General features: G+C 41.6%; 1 protein-coding gene across 4 annotated transcripts; it reads right to left on the reverse strand.

Annotated features, from left to right (window-relative positions):
* Positions 1–172: 172 nt before the first annotated feature.
* Positions 173–27,376, reverse strand: LOC106609121 (ATP-dependent DNA helicase Q1). Of its 4 annotated transcripts, none has more exons than XM_082977613.1 (15): positions 27,267–27,376; positions 21,134–21,204; positions 20,218–20,439; positions 14,180–14,359; positions 7,511–7,617; positions 7,211–7,409; positions 6,766–6,932; positions 6,510–6,591; positions 6,124–6,390; positions 5,696–5,834; positions 5,477–5,568; positions 5,087–5,303; positions 4,656–4,785; positions 3,354–3,476; positions 173–1,389 (listed from the first exon to the last, which is right to left on the reverse strand). In XM_082977613.1, the coding sequence occupies exons 2-14, from the start codon at positions 21,153–21,155 to the stop codon at positions 3,381–3,383; spliced, it is 1,920 nt and encodes a 639-aa protein (XP_082833739.1). In that variant the 5' UTR covers positions 21,156–21,204; positions 27,267–27,376; the 3' UTR covers positions 173–1,389; positions 3,354–3,380. The 4 variants fall into 4 exon arrangements, with proteins under 4 accessions (XP_082833739.1, XP_045577851.2, XP_082833738.1 ...); XM_082977612.1 differs by having other exon boundaries at positions 1,103–1,389; positions 3,354–3,515; XM_045721895.2 differs by lacking the exon at positions 3,354–3,476.
* Between the last annotated feature and the right edge of the window lie 198 nt (positions 27,377–27,574).

Consider the following 27,574-nt stretch of genomic DNA (forward strand, 5'->3'; position numbering starts at 1 on the left):
ATTTTTTACAGCGTAAGTAGATTCAATATTATTGTTTTAATTTAATTATTTTCCTGATAAGTGATCTTACTGTGTTTTTGGGGGGTTAGTGGAACTCAAAAGGAATTATTAGAAAATATACCACAATAGGACTAACTTTACAACCAAAAGATAGTAATGTTTCATGTGACCATTTCAATTTTAAATCAATGTTTATTAATGATAGCTAAAGATTATACTGTGTTCCACAAATGTGAATGGACCTTCTCAAAGCTGCAGTGCAGTATTATAAAACGTATTACAGCGAATCAAATTCACTAGTGTGCACATTGTGGCTGTTAGATTAGGGAATGCTCGAATATTAAACAATTTTTTTTTATAAAAGGTTACAAATAATACATTGTGAAAACATTCTTCAGTTCAGCAAACCTTTCAGTTCATGTGTGGTAGTTTATCCAAAACAAAACCAGCTCTTCATTCTTTATCTTAGGCTAACAAGTGGTATTGATCCAACAGTAAAATATTACAATCTCAAACTAACTTGGATGGGGATATTCTCTCAGTCAAAGCCATTCCAGAAAAATAGAACAGATGTTACAAAAAAAGTAGACTTGTCTGCCCCAGGGCTCTAGGTCTGGCAGCGTGAGACCTGAAAAAGAGAGATACAGGAGTGTCCACATCTGAACATCAACTGTCCCAGGGAAGGTCAATGGTCATCTTTGCATGAGTTTCCTTCTGGAGCTGACTCTGTTCCACAGGTTGCGTGCCGTCCGGGCGATGGTTGAGCCACGGGGGAGGCACAGGCTCTTTAGTGGCTCTCTGATACAGGCCAGCACCCCTGGGTCTGAGCACCCCTGATTCTGCAAGTACTCATGGGAAATGTTGTTTATCTGCCTCAGCTGTTTGCTGTAGTAGTTCCTCAGGTCACAAAGCTCCTCCACTGCAGCCTCGGAGATGATGGAGACCTGGGAGGGAGAGTTGACCAATGCTGGCCTCTGGTGTTCAGAGTCTGTAACCGCAGCTTCTGAGGGAGCTAGGACTGCAGAAAGAGCAGCAGTACAGGGTTTCCTCCGCTTCTTTTGAGGGGTTGTTGATTTAGGTTTAGAATTGAGTTTTAATGGCGGTAAATGGGGATTCGCTGTCAATAACTTTCTCTATAATATTGAACTCTACGTCTACTTCAATGGCAGTGGGCTGGACAGCAGCAGGGTCATTCTGGTCCTCCCGTGTCTGGCTTTCTGTCTGGTCATGGTCCTCGTCTTGTTTCCTGGCCAGATTCTGCTGCTCTTTATGCATCTTGATCAGTTTGTTGTGACTGGGAGAGGGAGTGCTGCTGTCGTTGGGGGCAACGGGAGGAGGGGACTGGGAGGTCACCACCACCTCTTTAGCTCCACCAGCTAATTGGTCCTCCTGTGGGAGACAAAAGGAAGTGTCAGTGACCCCTGACTTAACTGAAGAACCAATCATAAATCGAAGATGGTTGACTTGGGACTGGGCATGCTGTTATACAGAACCATGTTAGTGAACCCCAATGTTAGTGTAGCATAGCGTGAGTTAGTGAAAGCATGCTCCATAATGAATCTACAGCCATGTGTATAGACATTGACAGGACATACACACAGGGCTGAGTTACGACACAAACCATGAAAGCTGTAACAATGGTTGAGTGTTTACAGAAATACAGTACCAGTCAAAAGTTGAGACACACCTACTCATTCAAGGGTTTTTCTTTATTTTTACTATTTTCTACATTGTAGATTAAATAGTGAAGACAACCTATGAAATAACACACATGGAATCATGTACTGTAGTAACCAAAAATAAAAGTGTTAAACAAATCAAAATCGATGTTATATTTTTCAAAGTAGCCACCCTTTGCCTTGATGACAGCTTTGCACACTCTTGGTATTCTCACAACCAGCTTCATGAGGAATGCTTTTCCAATAGTCTTGAAGGAGTTCCCACATATGCTGAGCACTTAGCTGCTTTTCCTTCACTCTACGGTCCAACTCATCCCAAACCATGTCAATTGGGTTGAGGTCGGGTGATTGTGGAGGCCAGGTCATCTGATGCAGCACTCCATCACTCTCCTCCTTGGTCAAATAGCCCTTACACAACCTAGAGGTGTGTTTTGGGTCATTGTCCTGTTGAAAAACAAATGATAGCCCTACTAAGCGCAAACCAGATGGGATGTAGCCATGCTGGTTAAGTGTGCCTTGAATTCTAAATAAATCACTGACAGTGTAACCAGCAAAGCACCCCCACACCACCTCCATGTTGCACAGGGGGAACCACACATGTTATGTTCATCAGTTCACCTACTCTGCATCTCAAAGACAAGGCGGTTGGAACCAAAAATCAAACATTTGGACTCATCGGACCAAAGGACAGATTTCCACCAGTCTAATGTCCATTGCTCATGTTTCTTGGCCCAAGCAAGTCTCTTCTTCTTATTGGTGTCCTTTAGTAGTGGTTCCTTTGCAGCAATTCGACCATGAAGGCCTGATTCACGCAGCAGCCTCTGAACAGTTGATGTTGAGATGTGTCTGTTACTTGAACTCTGAAACATTTATTTGGGCTGCAATCTGAGGTGCAGTTAACTCTAATGAACTTATCCTCTGCAGTAACTCTGGGTCTTCCTTTCCTGTAGCGGTCCTCATGAGAGCCAGTTTCATCATAGCGCTAGATTGTTTTTGCGACTGCACTTGAAGAAAGTTTCCGCATTGACTGACCTTCATGTCTTAAAGTAATGATGGACTGTCGTTTCTCTTTGTTTATTTGAGCTGTTCTTGCCATAATATGGACTTGGTCTTTTACCAAATAGGGCTATGTTATGTATACCAACCCTACCTTGTCACAACACAACTGATCGGCTCAAACACATTAAGAAGGACAGAAATTCCACAAATTAACCTTTGTCAAGGCACAGTTGTTAATTGAAATGCATTCCAGGTGACTACCTCATGAAGCTGGTTGAGAGAATGCCAAGCATGTGCAAAGCTGTCATCAAGACAAAGGGTGGTTACTTTGAAGAATCTCAAATATAAAATATATTTTGATTTAACACTTTTTTGGTTACTACATGATTCCATGTGTTATTTCATAGTTTTGATATCTTCACTACTTTTCTAGAATGTAGAAAATAGTAAAAATAAAGAAAAACCCTGGAATGAGTAGGTGTGTCCAAACTTTTGACTGATACTGTATGACATCATGCATATTTAATTATTTTAGGAATAATTATGCATTCTGTAAGAATATCATTCAGGACCAAACATTACATATGTCTTTAACCTAATTGACATACACATGGTTGCCCAGACAGTGCCATGCCATAGGTGCAGTGGGTTGAATAGAGAATCAGGGAACTGTACTTTTTCTTTGGTATCTTCAGAGGGGCACTAGAGGTCTTTCTTGACTTTCTTGCTGACAGGGGAGTTTGTAGCATTGTCACCAGATCTCTTTCCTGCTTTGGTCTTTACCTGGGACACTTTTACCTGTAGGTCATCAACAACAGCTTTAACCTGCCTGCCTGCCTGCCTGACACACACACACACACACACACACACACACACACACACACACACACACACACACACACACACACACACACACACACACACACACACACACACACACACACACACACACACACACACACACACACACACACACACACACACACACACACACACACACACACACACACACACAGTGTGGGTAATAACATAAGCAGAGAAGGGTTTAAGAATTGACATGAGAACCAGAAACATGAATCATTGCCATATCAAGGTGTTAGGATTGATTGTTATCAACCATTACCGGCACCTTGGTCACATTTAGCAAATGTCAACATGGATTAGATAAGATCTCAGCAACAGCCAAAACTATAGCTGTTGTACTGCACTTGGAGCCCTGATATTGGCACCTGTCTGGTATTATGCAACACTACATTGTTTAGAAAACCTACAGCATTAGAACTACAGTGATTTACATATACAGTGATTAGGGAAATCTGTGTTTTGTTTACAGTAAGTGTGCTAATGACAATCAAGGGTGATGGTGGTAAGAATGATTCTACTCAATATTTAAAATAATAATTAACATTGATAAAAAGGGAAACGCTCTGATTTTGCTGGTGATTGAATAATACAATCAAAATGACAAAGAAAAAAAATCCAGATCTTCATCTGATGGCCTGAAAGGAAAATAAACTGACAACATAGTTTACTTACCTGCAGGTAAGTAGACAAGTAAACAAGAGGTACTCAGAGCAGATACAGAAGACAAAAACAGATTGAAAGAGCATAGAAGATGGGGAAAAGACATACAAGGAGATGAGGATTGAGACGGTGAGAAATAGGTTGAGTAAAGTACTACTTTAAACGGGGAAATAATTACGTTACACTGAAACATTTCAGTCAGAAGTGCAGAAGGAGAAATAGAAAAATAAAATGTGATAAGCAGGAAAGATAAGACATTCCAGGATGATGTATTTCAGACAAAAGTGGCTTCCTAGCCTTAGTCTGCACGGACTAGGAATTTCTTTTACACATTTTTACAGGGTAGTCAATTATATCGATTCCATGCAGATGGAGGAGGCCACTTTAGTCTATTGAGATGCACCCAAAGGCTTTCCTGAATGATTTCTGTACCGTTTTCTGTGTAGTACTGACCGTGTTTGCTTCCAGGCCTGTCCTCCTCGTCTTCATGGTGACGGAGTGACTCTGGTTCTTCAGCATTGGGGCCTTACGACCCAGCTTCAGGTAGAAGTAGGTGGTGTACGGAGTGAAACTGAAGTCTTCACTGTGGAGAAAATTTTAAAAAGGGGGTAAACAAAGATCAACATTCTAAAAGCAAGTCCATTATGACCTGCTCACAATTCTCTCCAGCCTCCACACTTGACAACCATATTTGTCCTTAGTCAGTACCTGGTGTAAGACAAGGATATGTTCTTCAGGGAGGTACTGCCTGAAATGAAAACAATTTTTTTATGCAAAAGTTTTTCCTATGATGTGCCCCACTAGGTCATAGGCCTACCTGAGGTAGCCCTGCAGCAGTAAGCATATTGAACTGGAAAAGGGTTTAAAGTTAAGTCAGTCAGTACCGGAGATATCCCTGCAGCAATAGGCTTATGATGATGGCCTCCACCTCCAGGCGAGACAGGGTGGTGGTCTGGATCATCTTCCTGCGTTTGGCCGGACCCTTCCCCATCCACGCCTCAGTCACCTTCAGGGGGGTCAGCTTCTCGTCCAGAGAGCCTGCCAGCTCCACAATCTGGACCACATCTTTAGCATGCTGCGTGATGTCCACCGTGATGTAGTCTGGATGGAAACACAGGTATACTAGGTATGAAGACTCAACATAAATTATGCCAGCTCTTTCGATTAGATGGGAGAGTAACTCATATGCCCAATTCCAAATCTACCTCTATGCCCCTAGCATGCCATGTATGTTGGATTTGAAAAGTGGTATGTTCACCATATTGTACTCATACCATTGCCACGGCGACAGACATCACACATCTTGTTGCATCCTTCATTGTCCCAAACCTCATCAAAGTGAATAGCGATCACTGAGCGCCGACACCTTAAAACAAGAGATATACACGTGTACTGTACCCTTGAGATCCTCAAACAGCCATCTACACAACTGAAATTGTCACAAGTAATCTAGTGATGTCAATGAGAGCGTTGTGATTGGTCCAGCTCAGTACCTGTCTACGTTCTGACAGTAGTCGACCATAGTCAGCAGCTTCTGTTGTCCTACATTCTCCATGACAACCATGGTGCTGATCCTGAAGATGTCGTTGAAGCCAAAGTACACAATGCAGTCAGCCGGTTTATCGTCTCTGCCTAGAGGAACGGAGAGAGGACCATGTTAAAGATAAGGGGAAAATAAGTTAGGAGTTAAGAGGAAAAGAGTTTTAAAACAGGAAAAGAGTTTAAAAAACTGGCTACTCCCATGGCTGCGGTCGAAGTAGAAGTGCAATTGGAAAATCAGAGGAGGAAGAAAAAAAAAAACTTTAAATGTAGAAATAGTATTCCTCCTTTTCTGAAGTCAATGGATCAGGTGTTGTTCCTAAATTATCACATTTTTGAGTGGGGCAAAAAAATAAATAATAATAATATAAATGTTGTCTACCTGCTCGTCCGCTCTCCTGATAGTAGTTCTCTATGGACTTGCTGATGGTGTGATGGATGACAAATCTGACGTCAGGCTTGTCGATCCCCATCCCGAACGCCACTGTAGCTACCACCACCTGGATCTTGTTGATGGCCCATTTGCGGTGAACCCGTGACTTGTCCTCTGGATTCATGTTAGCGTGGTATGGATATGCATTGATGCCTTTCTTCTGTAGGTCTGCTGACACCGTCTCTGCATCCTTCTGGGAAAACACGTACACTATCCCTGCCAAAAGCAGAAGCATAATACCTCAAGTTTTGATAACAAGCTGCTGATGTTTGTCACATTTCGAAAATGTGACAAACTGAATTTTAAACGATTCTTTGTTTTTCCTTTCAAAGTACCTGACTGGTCCTTATATCTCTCCTTGATCAGTGCTGAGATGTCACTGATTGAATCATCACTGTTCGAGTCTTTAAGAAGTACCTGAGAGATACAAAAACAGTACAGATCCTCAATACTTCAGTGCAGGGACACAGTGGGAATCTAACAAGCATCCCCTTTAGTAAAACAAGTGTATGTATTTGTAAAGGTCAAAAGAACAACAGGTGTTTGCCAAGCAGGTGGCGGCAAGGTGTGTATGGTTGCCATGACGCCCACCTCGTAGTAGAGGTTGGTGCGGTTGAAGGAGGCGGTGAGTGTGATTGGCTCAGGGACACACAGTATCTTCTGACAGTCCTTTAGAACACTGCTGGTTGCTGTGGCCGTCAGCCCTAGCAACGGAACCTTTGGGAATTGCCTCTTCAGGATCCCCAGGAGCTTGTAGTCTGGCGGGAGAGGAGGGGTAGTTGGCTATCAGCCCCACACAAACCTCACAGCATACTACTTAGAATGAAGCAATCTATTGGGCATGCATTCTAAGTGGAATGCATAGAGATACATTGAAGTGTTCTGTTTAATTATATGGGTATTGTAACGTAAAACAGAGTTATTAGAATTCTACTTTGAGTGGTTTGTTGGAGTAGCCCTTTACCTTCCACAACAAAGTAAGGAGACCAATAAAAAGTAAGTAGCCCATATACAGTACAGTTGTACGGTCTCTCACCAGGTCTGAAGTCGTGTCCCCACTGGCTGCAGCAGTGCACCTCGTCCACAGCAATACGGCTAAGCCTTCCTGCGTTGTAGGCCTTCTCCAGCCTCGACATCAGCAGCTTGCTCTTCGCTATCTTCTCTGGAGTCACATACAGCAGCTTGAAAAGTGATTTGGTGTCCGTCATCCCCGCTAGGACCATTTTAGCATGTTCCTGAGGTACATAGCAGAAGTCTAATAAAACACAATCCTAAAAGATATAATCAATACCAGCCAAGTATCAATAATATGTCGAAAATGTTTGTTGGTTATTACCTTACTGCTGGATGCGTTGAGAGACACGGCTTCAACGTCAATGGACTTTAAGTACATGAGCTGATCCTCCATCAGAGAAACTAGAGGACTTACGACCAGAGTGAAACCTGGAGGCACACAAACACACGTTAAAATAACACTGCAGTGAGTAATGGCTGCAACCATCTGCGATCAGAGCTTTAAAGTCAGACCAATTTAGTCGTATATGTGACCAAATACTTTGTGTGCGACAAGAAGTTTTCTTTTTGGGAAAACAGTACGCCTAGGGGGGAAATCATCCCTGATAATAATAGTTGTAATAAAAGGCTGTACCGTTGTTCCGAATTCCCTAGAGAAAAAGGGAGTGCAGATTCGTTAGCATCATGGTTGCTCCATTACTACAGCGAAAATGGCTTACTTCTAGAACAACCAGGTCAAAAGATCTAACCCATATTTCCAGTGCAACATTTTTACTTTCCTATAGCGGATCACCGGGACCACATTTTACATTTATGAACCACGTCATGGGCCGTTCTAAAGCTATTCACTTGTCGTTAACCATTTGTTTACCTCATTGGTAGGTAGCTAACACCCTGGTAACTTCACCAGTATATCCAAACATCTGGGGGCACAAAGGGAAAGAGAACTTTTTCAGGAGAGCAATAAATGAATGAATCTCCTGCATGTCATCACAAACCTGACGTTCTTAAAGATAGTGTATAATTTTAAAATGTAATGCATTTCAATTGGAAAATAGTGCTTTTACACAATTTAGAAAACTAATATTCCCCAAATTACTTTAATTCCAATGACAGGTATTCGTATCAACATTTTAGCTTTTATAATAAACAAATTACTTTACAGTGTTACATATTAGTTTCTAGGGCACAACATGTGGTTCAAAAGTAAGTAAAATACATATAGGCTGTATCTCAATCATTTAAAAAAGATTGTATTTTCTGGTGCTCCAAACTTTAAAATTTGGCGCACCAGTGCTACCAAGGAAAAACGTTAAATTAGAGCCCTGTCTGCAGTACATGACTGTCCTGTGAGGATCACAATAGGTCAGATCAGCTTGGCAATGGCTGACAATAACCAGACCCTCTCCCAACTGCAAGGGGGGGGGGGGGGGGGGGGGGGGGGTTGACACCACACCCCATCGTAAATTTAAGCAGGAGAGAAGTCTCTCTGTACCCTTTAGTATCAACCAAAGGAATTACCTTTTTCACAGACACTTGAGGAATGGTCAGTGGGTAGATGTAGAAAACTAATGTCATATTGTTTTTCATTTTGTGATGTTATTAATAACTGTATGAACCAAATACTGTAACTTGGAAAGGATACCCCCTTTATCTGTCAAGTTTCCATCCAATACGTTGTGCAAATTATATGAAAAAAAATATGAAAGTATTTTTGTTAAGATCGGAATGTGATTTTAGGAGTCGTCATAGAACTTCTAATCATATCCTTTGCACATTATGTAGCCACGCTCCGAGGGAGGTCAGAGAGCTTGTCAGCATGACGGAACGCCCCTTTTTACCAAGAGTGCATAAAGGCTTGGAAGAGGAATCAACCTTTAGACCAGGAAACGTGAGGCGGAGAGCAACATGTTTGAAATGGTTGAAACTTTCAACCTCAACACGAAGTGAAGGAAATTAACTCACCTACCAGACCAGGACACCGCCAATCTGCAGCTGCATTTGTAAAGTGATTTGAAACTTTGACTATCTACCCGAGGTGGAGAGAGAGAACTCCCCTCCCAGACAATCACTGGTACAGCGAAGAGGAAGTTCTGAGGAAACACCCCATGGAGACTGGACAACTAAGAAGGACATTGTGACCTCTGGTGGACAATCAGAGCATGAACAAGTGGCCCACAGGAAAGGCCCACCAAACCCTTTCCAAGAAGGCATGGTTCCGACAGAGATAAACAACGAACAAAGGCATTTCACACGTAAATACATTCATGATTTCTTACTCCAAACGGGCGGCAGTTCGTGAGCAAACGATATAGATAGATCTATCTATCTATTTATTTCTTCTTTTTTTCCACCTTTATTTAACCAGGTAGGCTAGTTGAGAACAAGTTCTCATTTGCAACTGCGACCTGGCCAAGATAAAGCATAGCAATTCGACACATACAACAACACAGAGTTACACATGGAATAAACAAAACATACAGTCAATAATACAGTAGAACAAAATAAAACAAAAAGTCTATATACAGTGAGTGCAAATGAGGTAAGTTAAGGCAATAAATAGGCTATGGTGGCGAAGTAATTACAATATAGCAATTAAACACTGGAATGGTAGATGTGCAGAAGATGAATGTGCAAGTAGAGATACTGGGGTGCAAAGGAGCAAGATAAATAAATAAATAAATAAATACAGTATGGGGATGAGGTAGGTAGATAGATAGCCCATCTGTAAACAGCCGATCTATGTACAGGTGCAGTGATCTGTGAGCTGCTCTGACAGCTGGTGCTTAAAGCTAGTGAGGGTGATATGAGTCTCCAGCTTGAGAGATTTTTGTAGTTCGTTCCAGTCATTGGCAGCAGAGAACTGGAAGGAAAGACGACCAAAGGAGGAATTGGCTTTGGGGGTGACCAGTGAGATACACCTGCTGGAGCGCGTGCTACGGGTGGGTGCTGCTATGGTGACCAGTGAGCTGAGATAAGGCGGGGCTTTACCTAGCAGAGACTTGTAGATAACCTGTAGCCAGTGGGTTTGGCGACGAGTATGAAGCGAGGGCCAACCAACGAGAGCGTACAGGTCGCAGTGGCGGGTAGTGTATGGGGCTTTGGTGACAAAACAGATGGCACTGTGATAGACTGCATCCAATTTGTTAAGTAGAGTGTTGGAGGCTATTTTAAAGATGACATCACCGAAGTCAAGGATCGGTAGGATGGTCAGTTTTACAAGGGTATGTTTGGCAGCATGAGTGAAGGATGCTTTGTTGCGATATAGGAAGCCGATTCAATTTTGGATTGGAGATGCTTAATGTGAGTCTGGAAGGAGAGTTTACAGTCTAACCAGACACCTAGGTATTTGTAGTTGTCCACGTATTCTAAGTCAGAGCCGTCCAGAGTAGTGATGCTGGACGGGCGAGCAGGTGTGGGCAGTGATCGATTGAATAGCATGCATTTAGTTTTACTTGCGTTTAAGAGCAGTTGGAGGCCACGGAAGGAGAGTTGTATGGCACTGAAGCTCGTCTGGAGGTTAGTTAACACAGTGTCCAAAGAGGGGCCAGAAGTATACAGAATGGTGTCGTCTGTGTAGAGGTGGATCAGAGAATCACCAGCAGCAAGAGCGACATCATTGATGTATACAGGGAAGAGAGTCGGCCCGAGATTTGAACCCTGCGGCACCCCCATAGAGACTGCCAAGGTCCGGACAACAGGCCCTCCGATTTGACACACTGAACTCTATCAGAGAAATAGTTGGTAAACCAGGCGAGGCAATCATTTCAGAAACCAAGGCTGTCGAGTCTGCCAATAAGAATGTGGTGATTGACAGAGTCGAAAGCCTTGGCCAGGTCAATGAATACGGCTGCACAGTAATGTCTCTTATCGATGGCGGTTATGATGTCGTTTAGGACCTTGAGCGTGGCTGAGGTGCACCCATGACCAGCTCTGAAACCAGATTGCATAGCGGAGAAGGTACGGTGGGATTCGAAATGGTTGGTAATCTGTTTGTTAACTTGGCTTTCGAAGACCTTAGAAACACAGGGTAGGATAGATATAGGTCTGTAGAAGTTTTGGTCTAGAGTGTCACCCCCTTTGAAGAGGGGGATGACCGCGGCAGCTTTCCAATCTTTGGGAATCTCAGACGATACGAAAGAGAGGTTGAACAGGGATTGCAACAATTTTGGCAGATAATTTTAGAAAGAGAGGGTCCAGATTGTCTAACCTGGCTGATTTGTAGGGGGGGGGGGGGGGGGGGGGTCAAGATTTTGCAGCTCTTTCAGAACATCAGCTATCTGGATTTGGGTGAAGTAGAAATGGTGGGGGCTAAGGCGGGTTGCTGTGGAGGGTTCCGGGCAGTTGACCGGGGTAGGGGTAGCCAGGTGGAAAGCATGGCCAGCCGTAGAGAAATGCTTATTGAAATTCTCAATTATTGTGGATTTATCAGTGGTAACAGTGTTTCCTAGCCTCAGAGCAGTGGGCAGCTGGGAGGTGCTCTTGTTCTCCATGGACTTTACAGCGTCCTAGAACTTTTTTGAGTTAGTACTACAGAATGCAAATTTCTGTTTGAAAAAGCTAGCCTTAGCTTTCCTAACTGCCTGTGTATATTTGTTTCTAACTTCCCTGAAAAGTTGCATATCATGGGGGCTATTCGATGCTAATGCAGAACGCCACAGGATGTTTTTGTGCTGGTCAAGGGCAGACAGGTCTGGAGTGAACCAAGGACTATATTTATTCCTAGTTCTAAATTGTTTGAATGATATGATTAACGTTGCTGTGAGAATCGTTCTGAAATGTCTCGACGAAAAGTGTGCCCTTTTCCTCTCTCTGTCTCCACCACACTCCATCTATGTTGTAACAAGCCATCATATCTTGTCAGTCCACTAGGAACCTTTGTCTCATGTACAGTTGAAGTCGGAAGTTTACATACACTTAGGTTGGAGTCATTACAACTTGTTTTTCAACCACTCCACAAATTTCTTGTTAACAAACTATAGTTTTGGCAACTCAGTTAGGACATCTACTTTGTGCATGACAAGTAATTTTTCCAACAATTGTTTACAGACAGATTGTTTCACTGTATCACAATTCCAGTGGGTCAGAAGTTTACATACACTAAGTTGACTGTGCCTTTAAACAGCTTGGAAAATTCCAGAAAATTATGTCATGGCTTTAGAAGCTTCTGATAGGCTAATTGACATCATTTGAGTCAATTGGAGGTGTACCTGTGGATGTATTTCAAGGCCTACCTTCAAACTCAGTGCCTCTTTGCTTGACATCATGGGAAAATCAAAAGAAATCAACCAAGACCTCAGAAAAAAAAATGTAGACCTCCACAAGTCTGGTTCATCCTTGTGTGCAATTTCCAAACGCCTGAAGGTACCACGTTCATCTGTACAAACAATAGTACGCAAGTATAAACACCATGGGACCATGCAACCTTCATACCGCTCAGGAAGGAGACGCGTTCTGTCTCCTAGAGATGAACATACTTTGGTGCGAAAAGTGAAAATCATTCCCAGAACAACAGCAAAGGACCTTGTGAAGATGCTGGAGGAAACAGGTACAAAAGCATCTATATCCACTGTAAAACAAGTCCTATATTGACATAACCTGAAAGACCGCTCAGCAAGGAAGAAGCCACTGCTCCAAAACCGCCATAGAAAAGCCAGACTACGGTTTGCAACTGCACATGGGGACAAATATCATACTTTTTGGAGAAATGTCCTCTGGTCTGATGAAACAAAAATAGAACTTTGGCCATAATGACCATCGTTATGTTTGGAGGAAAAAGGGGGATGCTTGCAAGCTGAAGAACACCATCCCAACAGTGAAGCACGGGGGTGGCGGCATCATATTGTGGGGGGGCTTTGCTGCAGGAGGGACTGGTGCACTTCACAAAATATATGGAATCATGAGGGAGGAACATTATGTGGATATATTGAAGCAACATCTCAAAACATCAGTCAGGAAGTTAAAGCTTGGTCACAAATGGGTCTTCTAAATGAACAATGACCCCAAGCATACTTCCAAAGTTGTGGCAAAATGGCTTATGGACAACAAAGTCAAGGTATTGGAGTGGCCATCACAAAGCCCTGACCTCAATCCTATAGAATTTTTTTGGGCAGAACTGAAAAAGCTTGTGCGAGCAAGGAGGCCTACAAACCTGAATCAGTTACACCAGCTCTGTCAGGAGGAATGGGCCAAAATTCACCCAACTTATTGTGGGAAGCTTGTGGAAGGCTACCCAAAACGTTTGACCCAAGTTAAACAATTTAATGGCAATAGCAAATACTAATTGAGTGTATGAAACTTCTGACCCACTGGGAATGTGATGAAAGAAATAAAAGCTGAAAAAAAAATCTCTCTACACTATTATTCTGACATTTCACATTCTTAAAATAAAGTGGTGATCCTAACTGACTTAAAACAGGGAATTTTTACTAGGATTAAATGTCAGGGATTGTGAAAAACTGAGTTTAAAATGTACTTGGCTAAGGTGTATGTAAACTTCCGACTTCAACTGTAAGTGTGTGTGTATTCTGTGTTATTATTTAGTTAGCTAGTAAATAAATGAGTCAACCAATTTGTGTAGTACTGAATAATGCTGGGGTTTTTGTGGATCCAAGAAGGTTACAATCGTTCAGAATCAGTATTTGATAAGAGGTAGTGATTAACAAGATGACTGTTTATCGATGTTATAGGTAAAGACCTTATAGAGTTTAATTTGGAAGATGGTAACTCTGTAAACAACTTCTGCCCCAAAACCTAATGAGTTAATTGTTACATTACTAATTCAAAATCGGTAACAATTAAACATAGTTAGTGGATGAAATAAATAATGAAAGTAAAAAATCATGACACACAATTATTCAATGACCTATAACATTAGGCTTTTCAGTATATGCACGTCACCTGGTGTGTATGTGTGTGTGTGTGTGTCTGCATCTATATACGCATGTATGAATTTTGTGTGTGTGCGCACGTTTGTGCATTCTCCCCTTACCCTCAGAGCAGACTGCAGGTAGCTGATAGCAGAGGCTTTTCCCTCGTCCAGTGGGCATCACTAGGAAGAGGTCTTTACCAGACATACTAAGGTTGATGGCCTTCAGCTGGAGAGGACGAAACTTAGAGAGCTGGAACGCATCCTTCAGATTCTGCTCCAGCTCTGTAGACCACGAGAAATCTAGGTTTGGAAAGAAAACATTCAAGCATGTCAAAATACAGTACAGCAATATATTCAGCCTTCAAGATCGTAGCCTACCTAATAAAATAGCACTTTGGACAATTTGTTATTGAAATATTTATTTTCTATGGATTTGTGTATCTTCAAATAAATGTGGCCGGAATCAACTATTTCTATTGGAAGTATTTTAATTTCCTATAAATAGCCTTATATTTGAAAATATTTTCAAAGACTTATTCGAAATACCTGATTTAAATGAATGGGAGTGTATTTGAGTCAATGTATGAGTATTGTCAAATACATACCAATACTCAACTACTTGTCTTTTCAAAAAATAAATATCTGAATACCTACTTAGAAATGTATGTGAAAGTAGTTGAGATTTTTAAAATAGTATTTGAACCGAGATCTGGAACATATTACGCACACAGCAGTGTGGTTGTGCTTCTAAATTAATTTAACTAACAAACACATTCCTGACATTTAATCCTAGTACAAATTCCCTGTCTTAGGTCAGTTAGGATCACCACTTTATTTTAAGAATGTGAAATATCAGAATACCAGAAGAGAGAATGATTTATTTCAGCTTTTATTTCTTTCATCATATTCCCAGTGGGTCAGAAGTTTACATACACTCAATTAGTATTTGGTAGCATTGTCTTTAAATTGTTTAACTTGGGTCAAACGTTTTGGGTAGACTTACACAAGCTTCCCACAATAAGTTGGGTGAATTTTGTCCCATTCCTCCTGACAGAGCTGGTGTAACCGAGTCAGGTTTGTAGGCCTCCTTGCTCGCACACACTTTTTCAGTTCTCCCCACAAAATTTCTACAGGATTGAGGTCAGGGCTTTGTAATGGCCACTCCTATACCTTGACTTTGTTGTCCATAAGCCATTTTGCCACAACTTTGGATGTATGCTTGGGGTCATTGTCCATTTGGAAGACCCATTTCCGACCAAGCATTAACTTCCTGACTGATGTCTTGAGATGTTGCTTCAATATATCCACATAATGTTCCTCCCTCATGATGCCATCTATTTTGTGAAGTGCACCAGTCCCTCCTGCAGCAAAGCCCCCCTACAACATGATGCTGACACCCCCGTGCTTCACGGTTGGGATGGTGTTCTGCGGCTTGTAAGCCTCCCCCTTTTTCCTCCAAACATAACGATGGTCATTATGGCCAAACAGTTCTATTTTTGTTTGATCAGACCAGAGGACATTTCTCCAAAAAGTACCATCTTTGTCGCCATGTGCAGTTGCAAACCGTAGTCTGGCTTTTTTATGGCGGTTTTGGAGCAATGGCTTCTTCCTTGCTGAGCGGCCTTTCAGGTTATGTCGATATACGACTTGTTTTACTGTGGATATAGATACTTTTGTACCCGTTTCCTCCAGCATCTTCACAAGGTTCTTTGCTGTTGTTCTGGGATTGATTTGCACTTTTGGCAACAAAGTACATTCATCTCTAGGAGACAGAACGCATCTCCTTCCTGAGCAGTATGACTGCTGCGTGGTCCCATGGTGTTTATACTTGCGTACTATTGTTTGAACAGATGAACGTGGTACCTTCAGGCGTTTGGAAATTTCTCCCAAGGATGAACCAGACTTGTGGAGGTCTACAATTTTTTTTCCTGAGGTCTTGGCTGATTTCCTTTAATTTTCCCATGATGTCATGCAAAGAGGTACTCAGTTTGAAGGTAGGCCTTGAAATACATCCACAGGTACACCTCCAATTGACTCAAATGATGTCAATTAGCCCATCAGATGCTTCTAAAGCCATGACATTTTCTGGAATTTTCCAACGTGTTTAAAGGCACAGTCAACTTTGTGTGTGCATGTAAACTTCTGACCCACTGGAACTGTGATACAGTGCATGATAAGTGAGATAATCTGTCTGTAAACAAATGTTGGAAAAATTACTTGTGTGATGCACAAAGTAGATGTCCTAACCAACTTGCCAAAACTATAGTTTGTTAACAAGACATTTGTGGAGTGGTTGAAAAACAAGTTGTAATGACTCCAACCTAAGTGTATGTAAAATTCAGACTTCAACTGTACATAAGTCAAAAACATATTTCACCCAGTGATAATATATACACCCCGATTTAGGTGAAGTCTCCTCTCTAAACATTACGTCTTCTTCATTGCTAGGCATGAAGTTAAGTGATACGGGCAATAAACTGTTCCTTCTCCCTTAATGTGACTTGACCTCGACCCCCTTCCTCACTAATCCACAGCTCTCCACCCTTATCAGTGACTGCCAAAACGTGATCGTCTTCCCTGCACTCAGTACATTCTAAGCTTAATAATTGCATCCACCATATACATTCCTCCTACAGATAACCATTAACTTCTGGTGTAAACCCTAGACTATGGCACCCCTCATGTCTCTAGTATAACTGAGGATTAACAATATTTAAAGTTCAGTGAATATACACCTGTTGCTGACAGGTGTATATAATCGAACACACAGCCATGCAATCTCCATAGCCAAACATTGGCAGTAGAATGGCCTTATTGAAGAGCTCAGTGACTTTCAATGTGGCACCATCATTGGATGCCACTTTTCCAACAAGTCAGTTTGTCAAATTTCTGCCCTGCTAGAGCTGCCCCGGTCAACTGTAAGTGCTGTTATTGTGAAGTGGAAACGTCTAGGAGCAACAACGGCTCAGCCACGTAGTGATAGGCCACACAAGCTCACAGAACGGGACCCCCCTCATTAATGCTCTTGTGGCTGAATGGAAGCAAAACCCCACAACAATGTTCCAACATCTAGTGGAAAGCCTTCCCAGAAGAGTGGAGGCTGTTATGTCAGCAAGAGGGGAACCAACTCCATATCAATGCCTATGATTTTGGAATGAGATGTTTGTCAAGCAGGTGTCCACATACTTTTGGTCATACACACAGTACTACATAGAGCCATGGCTACATGGCAACTGATGCAAGCAGTAGAATAAGATTTTTTTTTAAACAGATAAAAATACACCTTATGGAACAACAGGGACTGTAAAGAGACAGGCACAGACACAATAAAACACATGGATGTTGTAAATATGTTATAGTGGTGTAGTGGCCTGAGTGAACACACTAAATGTATTGGGTAAAGCGTTATGAAATGTAATGTCATGTAATATTTTAAATTGTATATAACTGCCTTAATGTTGCTGGACCCCAGAAAGAGTAGCTGGTGCCTTGGCAGGAGCGAATGGGGGTTCCTTAATAAATACACAAATGTAATGTGTGTGTGTGAGAGATATACAACTCACACACACACACACACACTAGATTTCAAAAGTTTGGGTTTACTTAGAAATGTCCTTGTTTTTGAAAGAAAAGCTCATTTTTGTCCATTAAAATAACATCAAATTGATCAGAAATACAGTGTAGACATTGTTAACGTTGTAAATTACTATTGTAGCTGGAAATGGCAGATTTTTTAATGGAATATCTACATAGGCGTACAGAGGCACATTATCAGCAACCATCACTCCTGTGTTCCAATGGCACGTTGTGTTAGCTAATCCAAGTTTATCATTTTAAAAAGGCTAATTGATCAGTAGAAAACCCTTTTGCAATTATGTTAGCACAGCTGAAAACTGTTCTGATTTAAAGAAGCAATAAACCTGGCCTTCTTTAGACTAGTTGAGTATCTGGAGCATCAGCATTTGTGGGTTCCATTACTGGCACAAAATGGCCAGAAACAAAAAACTTTCTTCTGAAACTAGTCAGTCTATTCTTGTTCTGAGAAATGAAGGCTATTCCATGCGATAAATTGCCAAGAAACTGAAGATCTCGTACAACGCTGTGTACTACTCCCTTCACAGAACAGCGCAAACAGGCTCTAACCAGAATTAGAAAGAGGAGTGGGAGGCCCCGGTGCACAACTGAGCAAGAGGACAAGTACATCAGAGTGTCTAGTTTGAGAAGCAGACGCCTCACAAGTCCTCAACTGGCAGCTTCATTAAATAGTACCCGCAAAACACCAGTCTCAACATCAACAGTGAAAAGGCGACTCTGGGAAGCTGGCCTTCTAGGCAGAGTTCCTCTGTCCAGTGTCTGTGTTCTTTTGCCCAACTTAAGCTTTTCTTTTTATTGGCCAGTCTGAGATGTGGCTTTTTCTTTGCAACTCTTCAAACACAGGAGTGATGGTTTCTGATAATAGGCCTCTGTACGCCTATGTAGATATTCCATTATTTTTTTTTTTTATAATAATCAGCCGTTTCCAGCTACATTAGTCATTTACAACATTAACAATGTCTACACTGTATTTCTGATCAATTTGATGTTATTTTAATGGACAGAAAAATTGCTTTTCTTTCAAAAACAAGGACATTTCTAAGTGACCCCAAACTTTTGAACGGTTGTGTACACACACACACAGTGTACAAAACATTAGGAACACCTGCTCTTTCCATGACATAGACTAGGGATGTTAAGGTTACTCAGTTAGCCAAAAATACATTTGACCGGTCATGCTTCTCGGTCTGTAGGTTAATTAGCATAATTTGGTGGAATTCAATTGGCACATGTATATTTTCGTTAGTCGTCATGCATTTTATTTATCACGTGCACAGCATACAGTGCCTAGTTTGAGGAGCAGCATAGCCTACCACCTGTCAGAAAGAGTTGCTCCTCAAAAAGCCTGTAGGCTACTGGAGTGAAACCTACTTTTGTAAGCCCAGTCATTGCGCAACAAATAATTCTAAATGCAATCGCGTGTTAATTTTGGTGGCCACAATTAAAAAGGAGCTATTTTAATTTCTCAATCAACTCGTAAAGCGTGCCTCCCATTCGGATGCATACTGTAGGCTATAGCATGCCAACCATTGACCATCAGCGCGTCACCCACCACTTTGCAATGTGAGCTTGAGGCAGATAATTGTTTGAAACCAGAACGTTTTACTTTTCTTCGCATTAGGTGCGTACTTTAGAACGGTGTTTTCCACTAATTGCATTTGGGCAAATGTTTGAAAATGTGGTTTTATTAGCTGCTTCATTACAGGAGTTGCATGTTAAATCGCCTTTTGACTGTAAAACAATAGGCTTGTTATTGTTGCATGTTTCCATTAAGCTCTTAATGAAAAATGTCCGGTCTTGTATGCATGCGTAGTATCAGAGAAGAAGAGGCGACTAAGCAAGAGGTTTCACTCTCGCCAAAATCTTTCCAAAATTGATATGGGATTATTTTGCCTTCCCACCTTGGAACGACTCCCATTGTTAGGGCGGAAACAAGTATTGCGTCATTATATACAGATCTCTGATTGTATTTTCTGTTGGTCAAGTTATTTTACTGTTTTGATTTTTTTTACAGTTTGTCAACCCGTTAATGAGGGTCAGTTAGCCGGCAGCAAAATTGACCAAAATTTGCATCCCTAAAATAGACTGACCAGGTGAATCCAGGTAAACGCTATCATCTCTTATTGATGTCACTTGTTAAATCCACTTCAAACATTGTAGATGAATGGGAGGAGACAGGTTAAAGAAGGATTTTCAAACCTTGAGACAATTGAGGCATGGATTGTGTATGTGTGCCTTTCAGAGGGTGAATGTTAGTAAATGCCAGGCACACCAGTTTGAGTGTGTCAAGAACTGCAACGCTGCTGGGTTTTTCACACTCAACAGTTTCCCGTGTGTATCAAGAATGGTCCACCAATCAAAGGACATTCAGAAAACTTGACAACATTCGCCAGCATCCCCGTTGAATACTTTAGACACCTTACAGAGTCCATGCCCTGACAATTTGAGGCGGTTCTGAGGGCAAAAGTGCAACTCAATATTAGAAAGGTGTTCTTAATGTTTTGTACACTCAGTGTATATTGTACGCATGTGCCACATCCTATACATTGTAGCCTCTACTGTACCATCATTCTCATAGCGCAGCAGCTCCTGCTTGGTCATTGCCGGTCCAGATCCAGAGCCTGAGGAGGATCCAGAGGGCTGGGCGGAGTCACATGCCTCCTCCAGCTTGCGGAGCAGCCGTTTCCTCCTGGAGGTCAAGCTAGCCTGCTTCTCCAGCAGCTCAGCTATCTGCAGCTCCACCACCTCCAGCTCTGCCTCCACAGAGTCCAGCTCTGCCTGCACATCTGGGGAGGAGAATAATAACAAAAAAATTCAACCACAATTATTTAACAAATATGTTTTTTTTATATATGCTTACGATGGAGCAATCATGTAACACACATGCCCCTCTAGTAAGGAGGAGAACAACAGGCTTATCACCATTTTATCTTTTAATGACTTTTTCCATACACTGCAGTTAAAGTTCTCTACGGTATCTAGGCCCTACATATAAATAATATAGAATATGCATTGAACACACATGCACAAAGACAAGAGTTGTACCGTGAATCAGAAACGGAAAACAGCAAGCGCACCTCTCTTTTAAATGCTGTGCTAAATCCTTGTAGATAAACACCATAAATATATGTTGGCCAGGGCCTAAAATCAATCCATTTCAAAGTTTGGCAGAATCTGCCCTGGTTAGCTTTCCTCTGGGACCAATGTCACATGATCCTATACAAGGAGACTGTCAAGTCTGACACCAAGTCACTAACAACCTGTTTCACAGGTAGGGCACTAATGATGTCAGACACATCAGTCTCTCACAGTCACCACTACACCCCTTGGGGGAGGATAGAGTAGCACCTGTCCCTGTGGACTCAGCTGCTCAGCTCAGTTCTCAAAAACAATAACATATCCGCTCTGTCTGTTTCTCTATGGGATTTGTACTATACTTTTGAGAAAGGGGGACAGAAATGTGAGATCACAGTCACTTACCATTGGCACTGTCACTGTCCATTTCCAAGGCAAATCTACAATGCAATCAACCACCTTGCAGACTTATCACTCTGTTGAATAAAGGGGGGAAAATGTCAGTGTTATGACTGTATCTAGCAAGATAGTGCCTTCAGAAAGAATTCCCACCCCTTAATTTTTTCCTGATTTAGTTGTGTTACAGGCAGCCTGAATTTAAAATGGATTAAAATGAGATTGTGTGTCACTGGCCTACACACAATACCCCATAATGTCAAAGTGGAATTATGTTTTTAGAAATGTTTACAAATTAAAAGCTGAAATGTCTTGTCAATAAGTATTCAAACCCTTTGCAATGACAAGCCTACATAAGTTATCAAGTCACATAAGTTGCATGGACTTACTGTGTGCAATAATAGTGTTTAACATGATCTTTTGAATGACTACCTCATCTCTGTACCCCACACAAACAATTATCTGTAAGGTCCCTGCAGTCGAGGAGTGAATTTCAAAAACAGATTCAACCCCAGATTCAACTCCAATGCCTCTCAAAGAAGGGCACCCATCAGTAGATGGCCTCATCTCCTTTGTTCCTCTGCGCACCTTCCCATTTACACTACAGATCTGTATATAATGACGAGATGCACGTCTCCGCCCTAACAATGGGAGTCATTGTCCCAAAAGCGGGAAGGCAGTCGACAAGATTAGGTCCAAAATAAGCCCATAGAAACACATTGGTCTTATTTTTTTACAGATTTTAGCGAAAGTCAAACCTCTCGCTTCGTCTCTTCCTCTATGGTTTACACACACAAAGACCCTGCCTCTCACGCCAACAAAGTTGAGAGATCACATCTTCCTCTCTGACAAGCGGTTTCAACTCACTATTTGCATTTGAGGTTTGGTCCAGCAGAATAAGACATATGGAAACCAAAACACCTTGAGACATTATTTTACTGTAATAGAGGAGTAGTTAAAACGTTTATCATTAGAAAAGTTGTCTCAACTACTCAAATTGTGCGCAGAGCAGACTAAAACGAGAGTATCAATGAACATTGATTCTGGAAAATTATTGCTCAGTTTGTCATGCGCGGCATTGGGGTACCACGTACCACTAGCATCATTTTAGCCAAAGGCTGTTATTATACTAGCTGTCTAGTCTGATTTATAAATGTGCAATAAGCATAAAACACAATTCTATGAGGAATTGGCAACTCGTTCTCATTCTGAGAAATAAGGTAGGCCACTTGATTTTAACATCTGAACAAACTGGACATGCAAACATGCTTCTCAAACAGTTGGAGACAAGACAGAAGGGTGTGTTCATAACAATACAACTGTTCAAATTTGTTAGCTAGCAAATAGATCCAAGTTGGCTAAACTTGAAATATAAAGATTGTTGATGAGACCTGTGTTAATTTTCTATAGCCTAACGCCTTCTACAAGAAGTTAGTCATTATTAGTGAATGTGCATTATGCATGGTTCTAGTTACATTAGTAAAAAAAAATATTAAAAAAGGGCATTTTCAGAGGCAGACTTAAAAGCCAGATCACTGATTATTGCAACAACAACAAAATGCAGGGTAAACTATTTTGATAAAAGATTTCAATTATTAGTGGGTTTTATGGTTGTGGAAGGCTTATATTTAGCCTAGGTATAACGTCACAAGCCCTGAATTCATTACATTATTGCTGACTGTTTGAAATTCTGTGTATTTGACCTTTAATAGTACAACAACCCTTAGAGAAAACGTTTATTTATTTTTTTAAACGAGAATCGCCCATAAGTTAGAAAAAAAATTGAGATATGATTTTTAGGCCATATTGCCCAGTCCTACACGAGGCCAATGGTGACTTTAAAACCGTTACAGAGTTTAATGGTTTTGATATGAGGAAACTGAGGATGGATCAACATCAAATCAAAGTTTGTCACGTGCGCCGAATACAACAGGTGTAAACCTTACAGTGAAATGCTTACCTACAGGCTCTAACCAATAGTGCGGAAAAAAAAGGTAAGTGTGTGTGTGTAAGTAAAGAAATAAAACAACAGTAATTAGACATTTGAAAATAAGAGTAGCAAGGCTATATACAGACACCGGTTAGTCAGGCTTATTGAGGTAGTATGTACATGTGGGTATGGTTAAAGTGGCTATGCATATATGCATATAGGATGAACAGAGAGTAGCAGTAGCATAAATGTCAGAGTGAAAAGAAGGAAGCTTGTATGGAATAAAATATACTGCTCAAAAAAATAAAGGGAACACTTAAACAACACAATGTAACTCCAAGTCAATCACACTTCTGTGAAATCAAACTGTCCACTTAGGAAGCAACACTGATTGACAATAAATTTCACATGCTGTTGTGCAAATGGAATAGACAACAGGTGTAAATTATAGGCAATTAGCAAGACACCCCCAATAAAGGAGTGGTTCTGCAGGTGGCGACCACAGACCACTTCTCAGTTCCTATGCTTCCTGGCTGATGTTTTGGTCACTTTTGAATGCTGGCAGTGCTTTCACTCTAGTGGTAGCATGAGACGGAGTCTACAACCCACACAAGTGGCTCAGGTAGTGCAGCTCATCCAGGATGGCACATCAATGGGAGCTGTGGCAAGAAGGTTTGCTGTGTCTGTCAGCGTAGTGTCCAGAGCATGGAGGCGCTACCAGGAGACAGGCCAGTACATCAGGAGACGTGGAGGAGGCCGTAGGAGGGCAACAACCCAGCAGCAGGACCGCTACCTCCACCTTTGTGCAAGGAGGAGCAGGAGGAGCACTGCCAGAGCCCTGCAAAATGACCTCCAGCAGGCCACAAATGTGCATGTGTCTGCTCAAACGGTCAGAAACAGACTCCATGAGGGTGGTATGAGGGCCCGACGTCCACAGGTGGGGGTTGCGCTTACAGCCCAACACCGTGCAGGACGTTTGGCATTTGCCAGAGAACACCAAGATTGGCAAATTCGCCACTGGCGCCCTGTGCTCTTCACAGATGAAAGCAGGTTCACACTGAGCACATGTGACAGACGTGACAGAGTCTGGAGACGCCATGGAGAACGTTCTGCTGCCTGCATATCCTCCAGCATGACCGGTTTGGCAGTGGGTCAGTCATGGTGTGGGGTGGCATTTTTGGCATTTTTTGGGAGGCCGCACAGTCCTCCTTGTGCTCGCTAGAGGTAGCCTGACTGCCATTAGGTACCGAGATGAGATCCTCAGACCCCTTGTGAGACCATATGCTGGTGCGGTTGGCCCTGGGTTCCTCCTAATGCAAGACAATGCTAGACCTCATGTGGCTGGAGTGTGTCAGCAGTTCCTGCAAGAGGAAGGCATTGATGCTATAGACTGGCCCACCCGTTCCCCAGACCTGAATCCAATTGAGCACATCTGGGACATCATGTCTCGCTCTATCCACCAACGCCACGTTGCACCACAGACTGTCCAGGAGTTGGCAGATGCTTTAGTCCAGGTCTGGGAGGAGATCCCTCAGGAGACCATCCGCCACCTCATCAGGAGCATGCCCAGGCGTTGTAGGGGGGGTCATACAGGCACGTGGAGGCCACACACACTACTGAGCCTCATTTTGACTTGTTTTAAGGACATTACATCAAAGTTGGATCAGCCTGTAGTGTGGTTTTCCACTTTAATTTTGAGTGCGACTCCAAATCCATACTTCCATGGGTTGATAAATTGGATTTCCATTGATTCTTTTTGTGTGATTTTGTTGTCAGCACATTCAACTATGTAAAGAAAAAAAGTATTTAATAAGATTATTTCATTCATTCAGATCTAGGATGTGTTATTTTAGTGTTCCCTTTATTTTTTTGAGCAGTGTATATTCCAAAACATGCATCCTGTTTGCAATAAGGCACTAAAGTAAAATGGCATAAAATGTGGCAAAGAAATTAACTTTCTGTCCTGAATACAAAGTGTTATGTTTGGGGCAAATCCAACACAACAGATCTTGAGTAGAACTCTCCAGCATGGTGGTGGCTGAATGTTATGGGTATGCTTGTCATCGGCAAGGACTAGGGAGTTTTTTAAGATAAAAGAAATGGAATAGAGCTAAGCACAGGCAAAATCCTAGAGGAAACCCTGGTTCAGTCTGCTTTCCAACTGACATTGGGAGACAAATTCACCTTTCAGCAGGACAAATATACAAGGCCAAATTTACACTGGAGTTGCTTACTAAGACAACATTGAATGTTCCTGAGTGGCCTAGTTACAGTTTTGACAAAATGACTTGAAAATCTATGGCAAGGCTGGAAAAAGGCTGTCTACTAATGATCAACAATCAACTTGACAGGGCTTGAAGAAATTTAAACATAATAATGTGCAAATATTGTACAATACAGGTGTACAAAGCTGGAAAGACAGCTGTAATTGCTGCCAAAGGTGATTACAAATGTTCGATTTTTTTGTGTAGTGTTGGTTCCACTTTTCTGGGCTCCGTTATTTACTTAACAAATAAGGAACACTCAAAATGTGCACTTATAAATCATAACAATTTTAATCAAAATACAGCTGTAGACAGAAGTCAAAGATCAAACAGACATACAACTGATGTCTCTCCTGAGTTGTGCCCCGAACAAAAGACAGCATCTTATATACCCGAGATCAGACCTTATGGTATGATCTCCTATGTCAAACCCTCCATGTGCAGCTAAAATAACAAGTTATTCTTAACAAAAGGTTTCTGAGAACCTCAGAAGTATGCAAATCTGCCCTTGTTTCAGAGGGGAAAAAAGCTGTCTCTCTGTGTCTCGCTATCACCCTCAGTCCCTTTTCTCACCGACACGGGGCTGCGGGTTTTGGCAGAGAGCTAGACACAGACAGAGGCCTCAATATTCAGCTATACCGTGAGCATAAGTACAATTGCACGTAAGAAAATGAACAACAACATAATCAATGGTGGAGGGTCTTTAGAAGACCCCCAAAATCAATTTTAACCCTACAGTAGATATTACAGTATTTTGTGTAGATATTTGACAAAAAACGGACAATTAAAATCAATTTTAATCTCACCTTGTAACGCAACAAAATGTGGAAAAAGTCAAGGGTCGTTAATACGCCTCGTTGATTATTCCTTACATATGCAATGTTAAGGGATAAAGATTGTAAGCAATGCTTTACATGTTATTTACAGTGCCTTCATAAAGTATAACGAGTCCCGGGTTGAATATCCCTTTTATACCATGGCTATAATTTAACACATTTGCCGCTAGAAATGTGTTCAACATTCACTGAAGCAGCTAGCAAGCTTACTAGATTGCTACAGTAGTTGCTATGGTTACCAAACAAACAGACCTGCTAGTTTAGCTAACCAAACTATCAGTCCTAGCTTTCCATTATGCAAATCGAATTCAACAATGCCAATAATGTTTTCAATTCGACTATTGCTTTCAAAAGCGGCTCAAACATAGTTAATTATTACATGTTCTATTGCCATTGAATTCTAGCGTGCAAATATCCTGTGCATCATTTAAGCAATAAGGCCCGAAACGGTGTGGTATATGCCCAATATAGCACGGCTAAAGGCTGTTCTTAAGCATGACTCAGGTATGTTCTTACCACAGCACGACTCAACGCGGAGTAGCCTTGGTATATTGGCCATATATCACAAACCCCCGAGGAGCCTTATTGCTATTATAAACTAGTTACCAGTGTAATTAGAGCAGTAAAACGAAATGTTTTGTCATACCCGCGGTATATGGTCTGATATACCATATACCATGCATAAAATAGACTTTGAATCTATCCATTCATGGACAAGCTGTTTCCTTGAGCTTTGACAAGCAGGCCGGAATGTAAACATGTATTGTGTAAAGTAAACGAACATTTGTGTGAACAGGGAAAGCCCCCATCCGTCCTCTTCCTCCACGTGGCTTCACTCTTTGTCTTATCATTTTCTTCATCACATTAGATAGCTAGCCAATGATAGTTAGATAGCTAATAGATGACCAATAATCAACCACCATAGCGGCTCGTTAACAAGCCTCCATCGGGAATCGGCCACCTGCTTCAAACAGCTAACGTTAATGTTAGCCAACCTAGCTGACCAGCTAGCAAATTATGCTTCAACTTTTTGACAGCTACATATTTGGCTAGCCATTAATGATACTAACGTGTGTAACGAAATTGAAAGAACAAAGCAAAACAACACTCACCGTTGACCATTCCCTCGCCCCACTTCTTGAGTTTGCACTGTTTATTTGCACTCTCTTTTTTCTTGATGGTTGCGAGACAGCTCCCGCCAGTGAAGAAAAATTATGTTGTGAAGACCAATCAAATTGCGGTTGCTTTCACTTTCTCCACGGTATGGGGTACATTCAACAAACCAACTGCAATCAATGCTGAATCAATGTTTTATTTTATTTAACCTTTATTTTACAATACAATACAACCTAGAAAACATTTTCCAAAATGGATAAGTGTATGTAGGCAGGGCAGACATTTTCCAACAACTACCTAGTTA

Source organism: Salmo salar, chromosome 07, assembly GCF_965601325.2.
Source record: "Salmo salar chromosome 07, fSalSal1, whole genome shotgun sequence".
NCBI lineage: Eukaryota > Metazoa > Chordata > Actinopteri > Salmoniformes > Salmonidae > Salmo > Salmo salar.

Bases quoted from the DNA above. Each gene is read 5' to 3' on its own strand.
- LOC106609121 (XM_045721895.2), bottom strand. From the start codon at position 21,155: ATGGACAGTGACAGTGCCAATG. The intron at 20,440-21,133 runs GTAAGTGACTGT...TCTCCTCCCCAG, and splicing joins GGACAGTGACAGTGCCAATG to ATGTGCAGGCAGAGCTGGAC. The intron at 5,835-6,123 runs GTAGACAACATT...CCGTTCCTCTAG, and splicing joins TCAGGAGAGCGGACGAGCAG to GCAGAGACGATAAACCGGCT.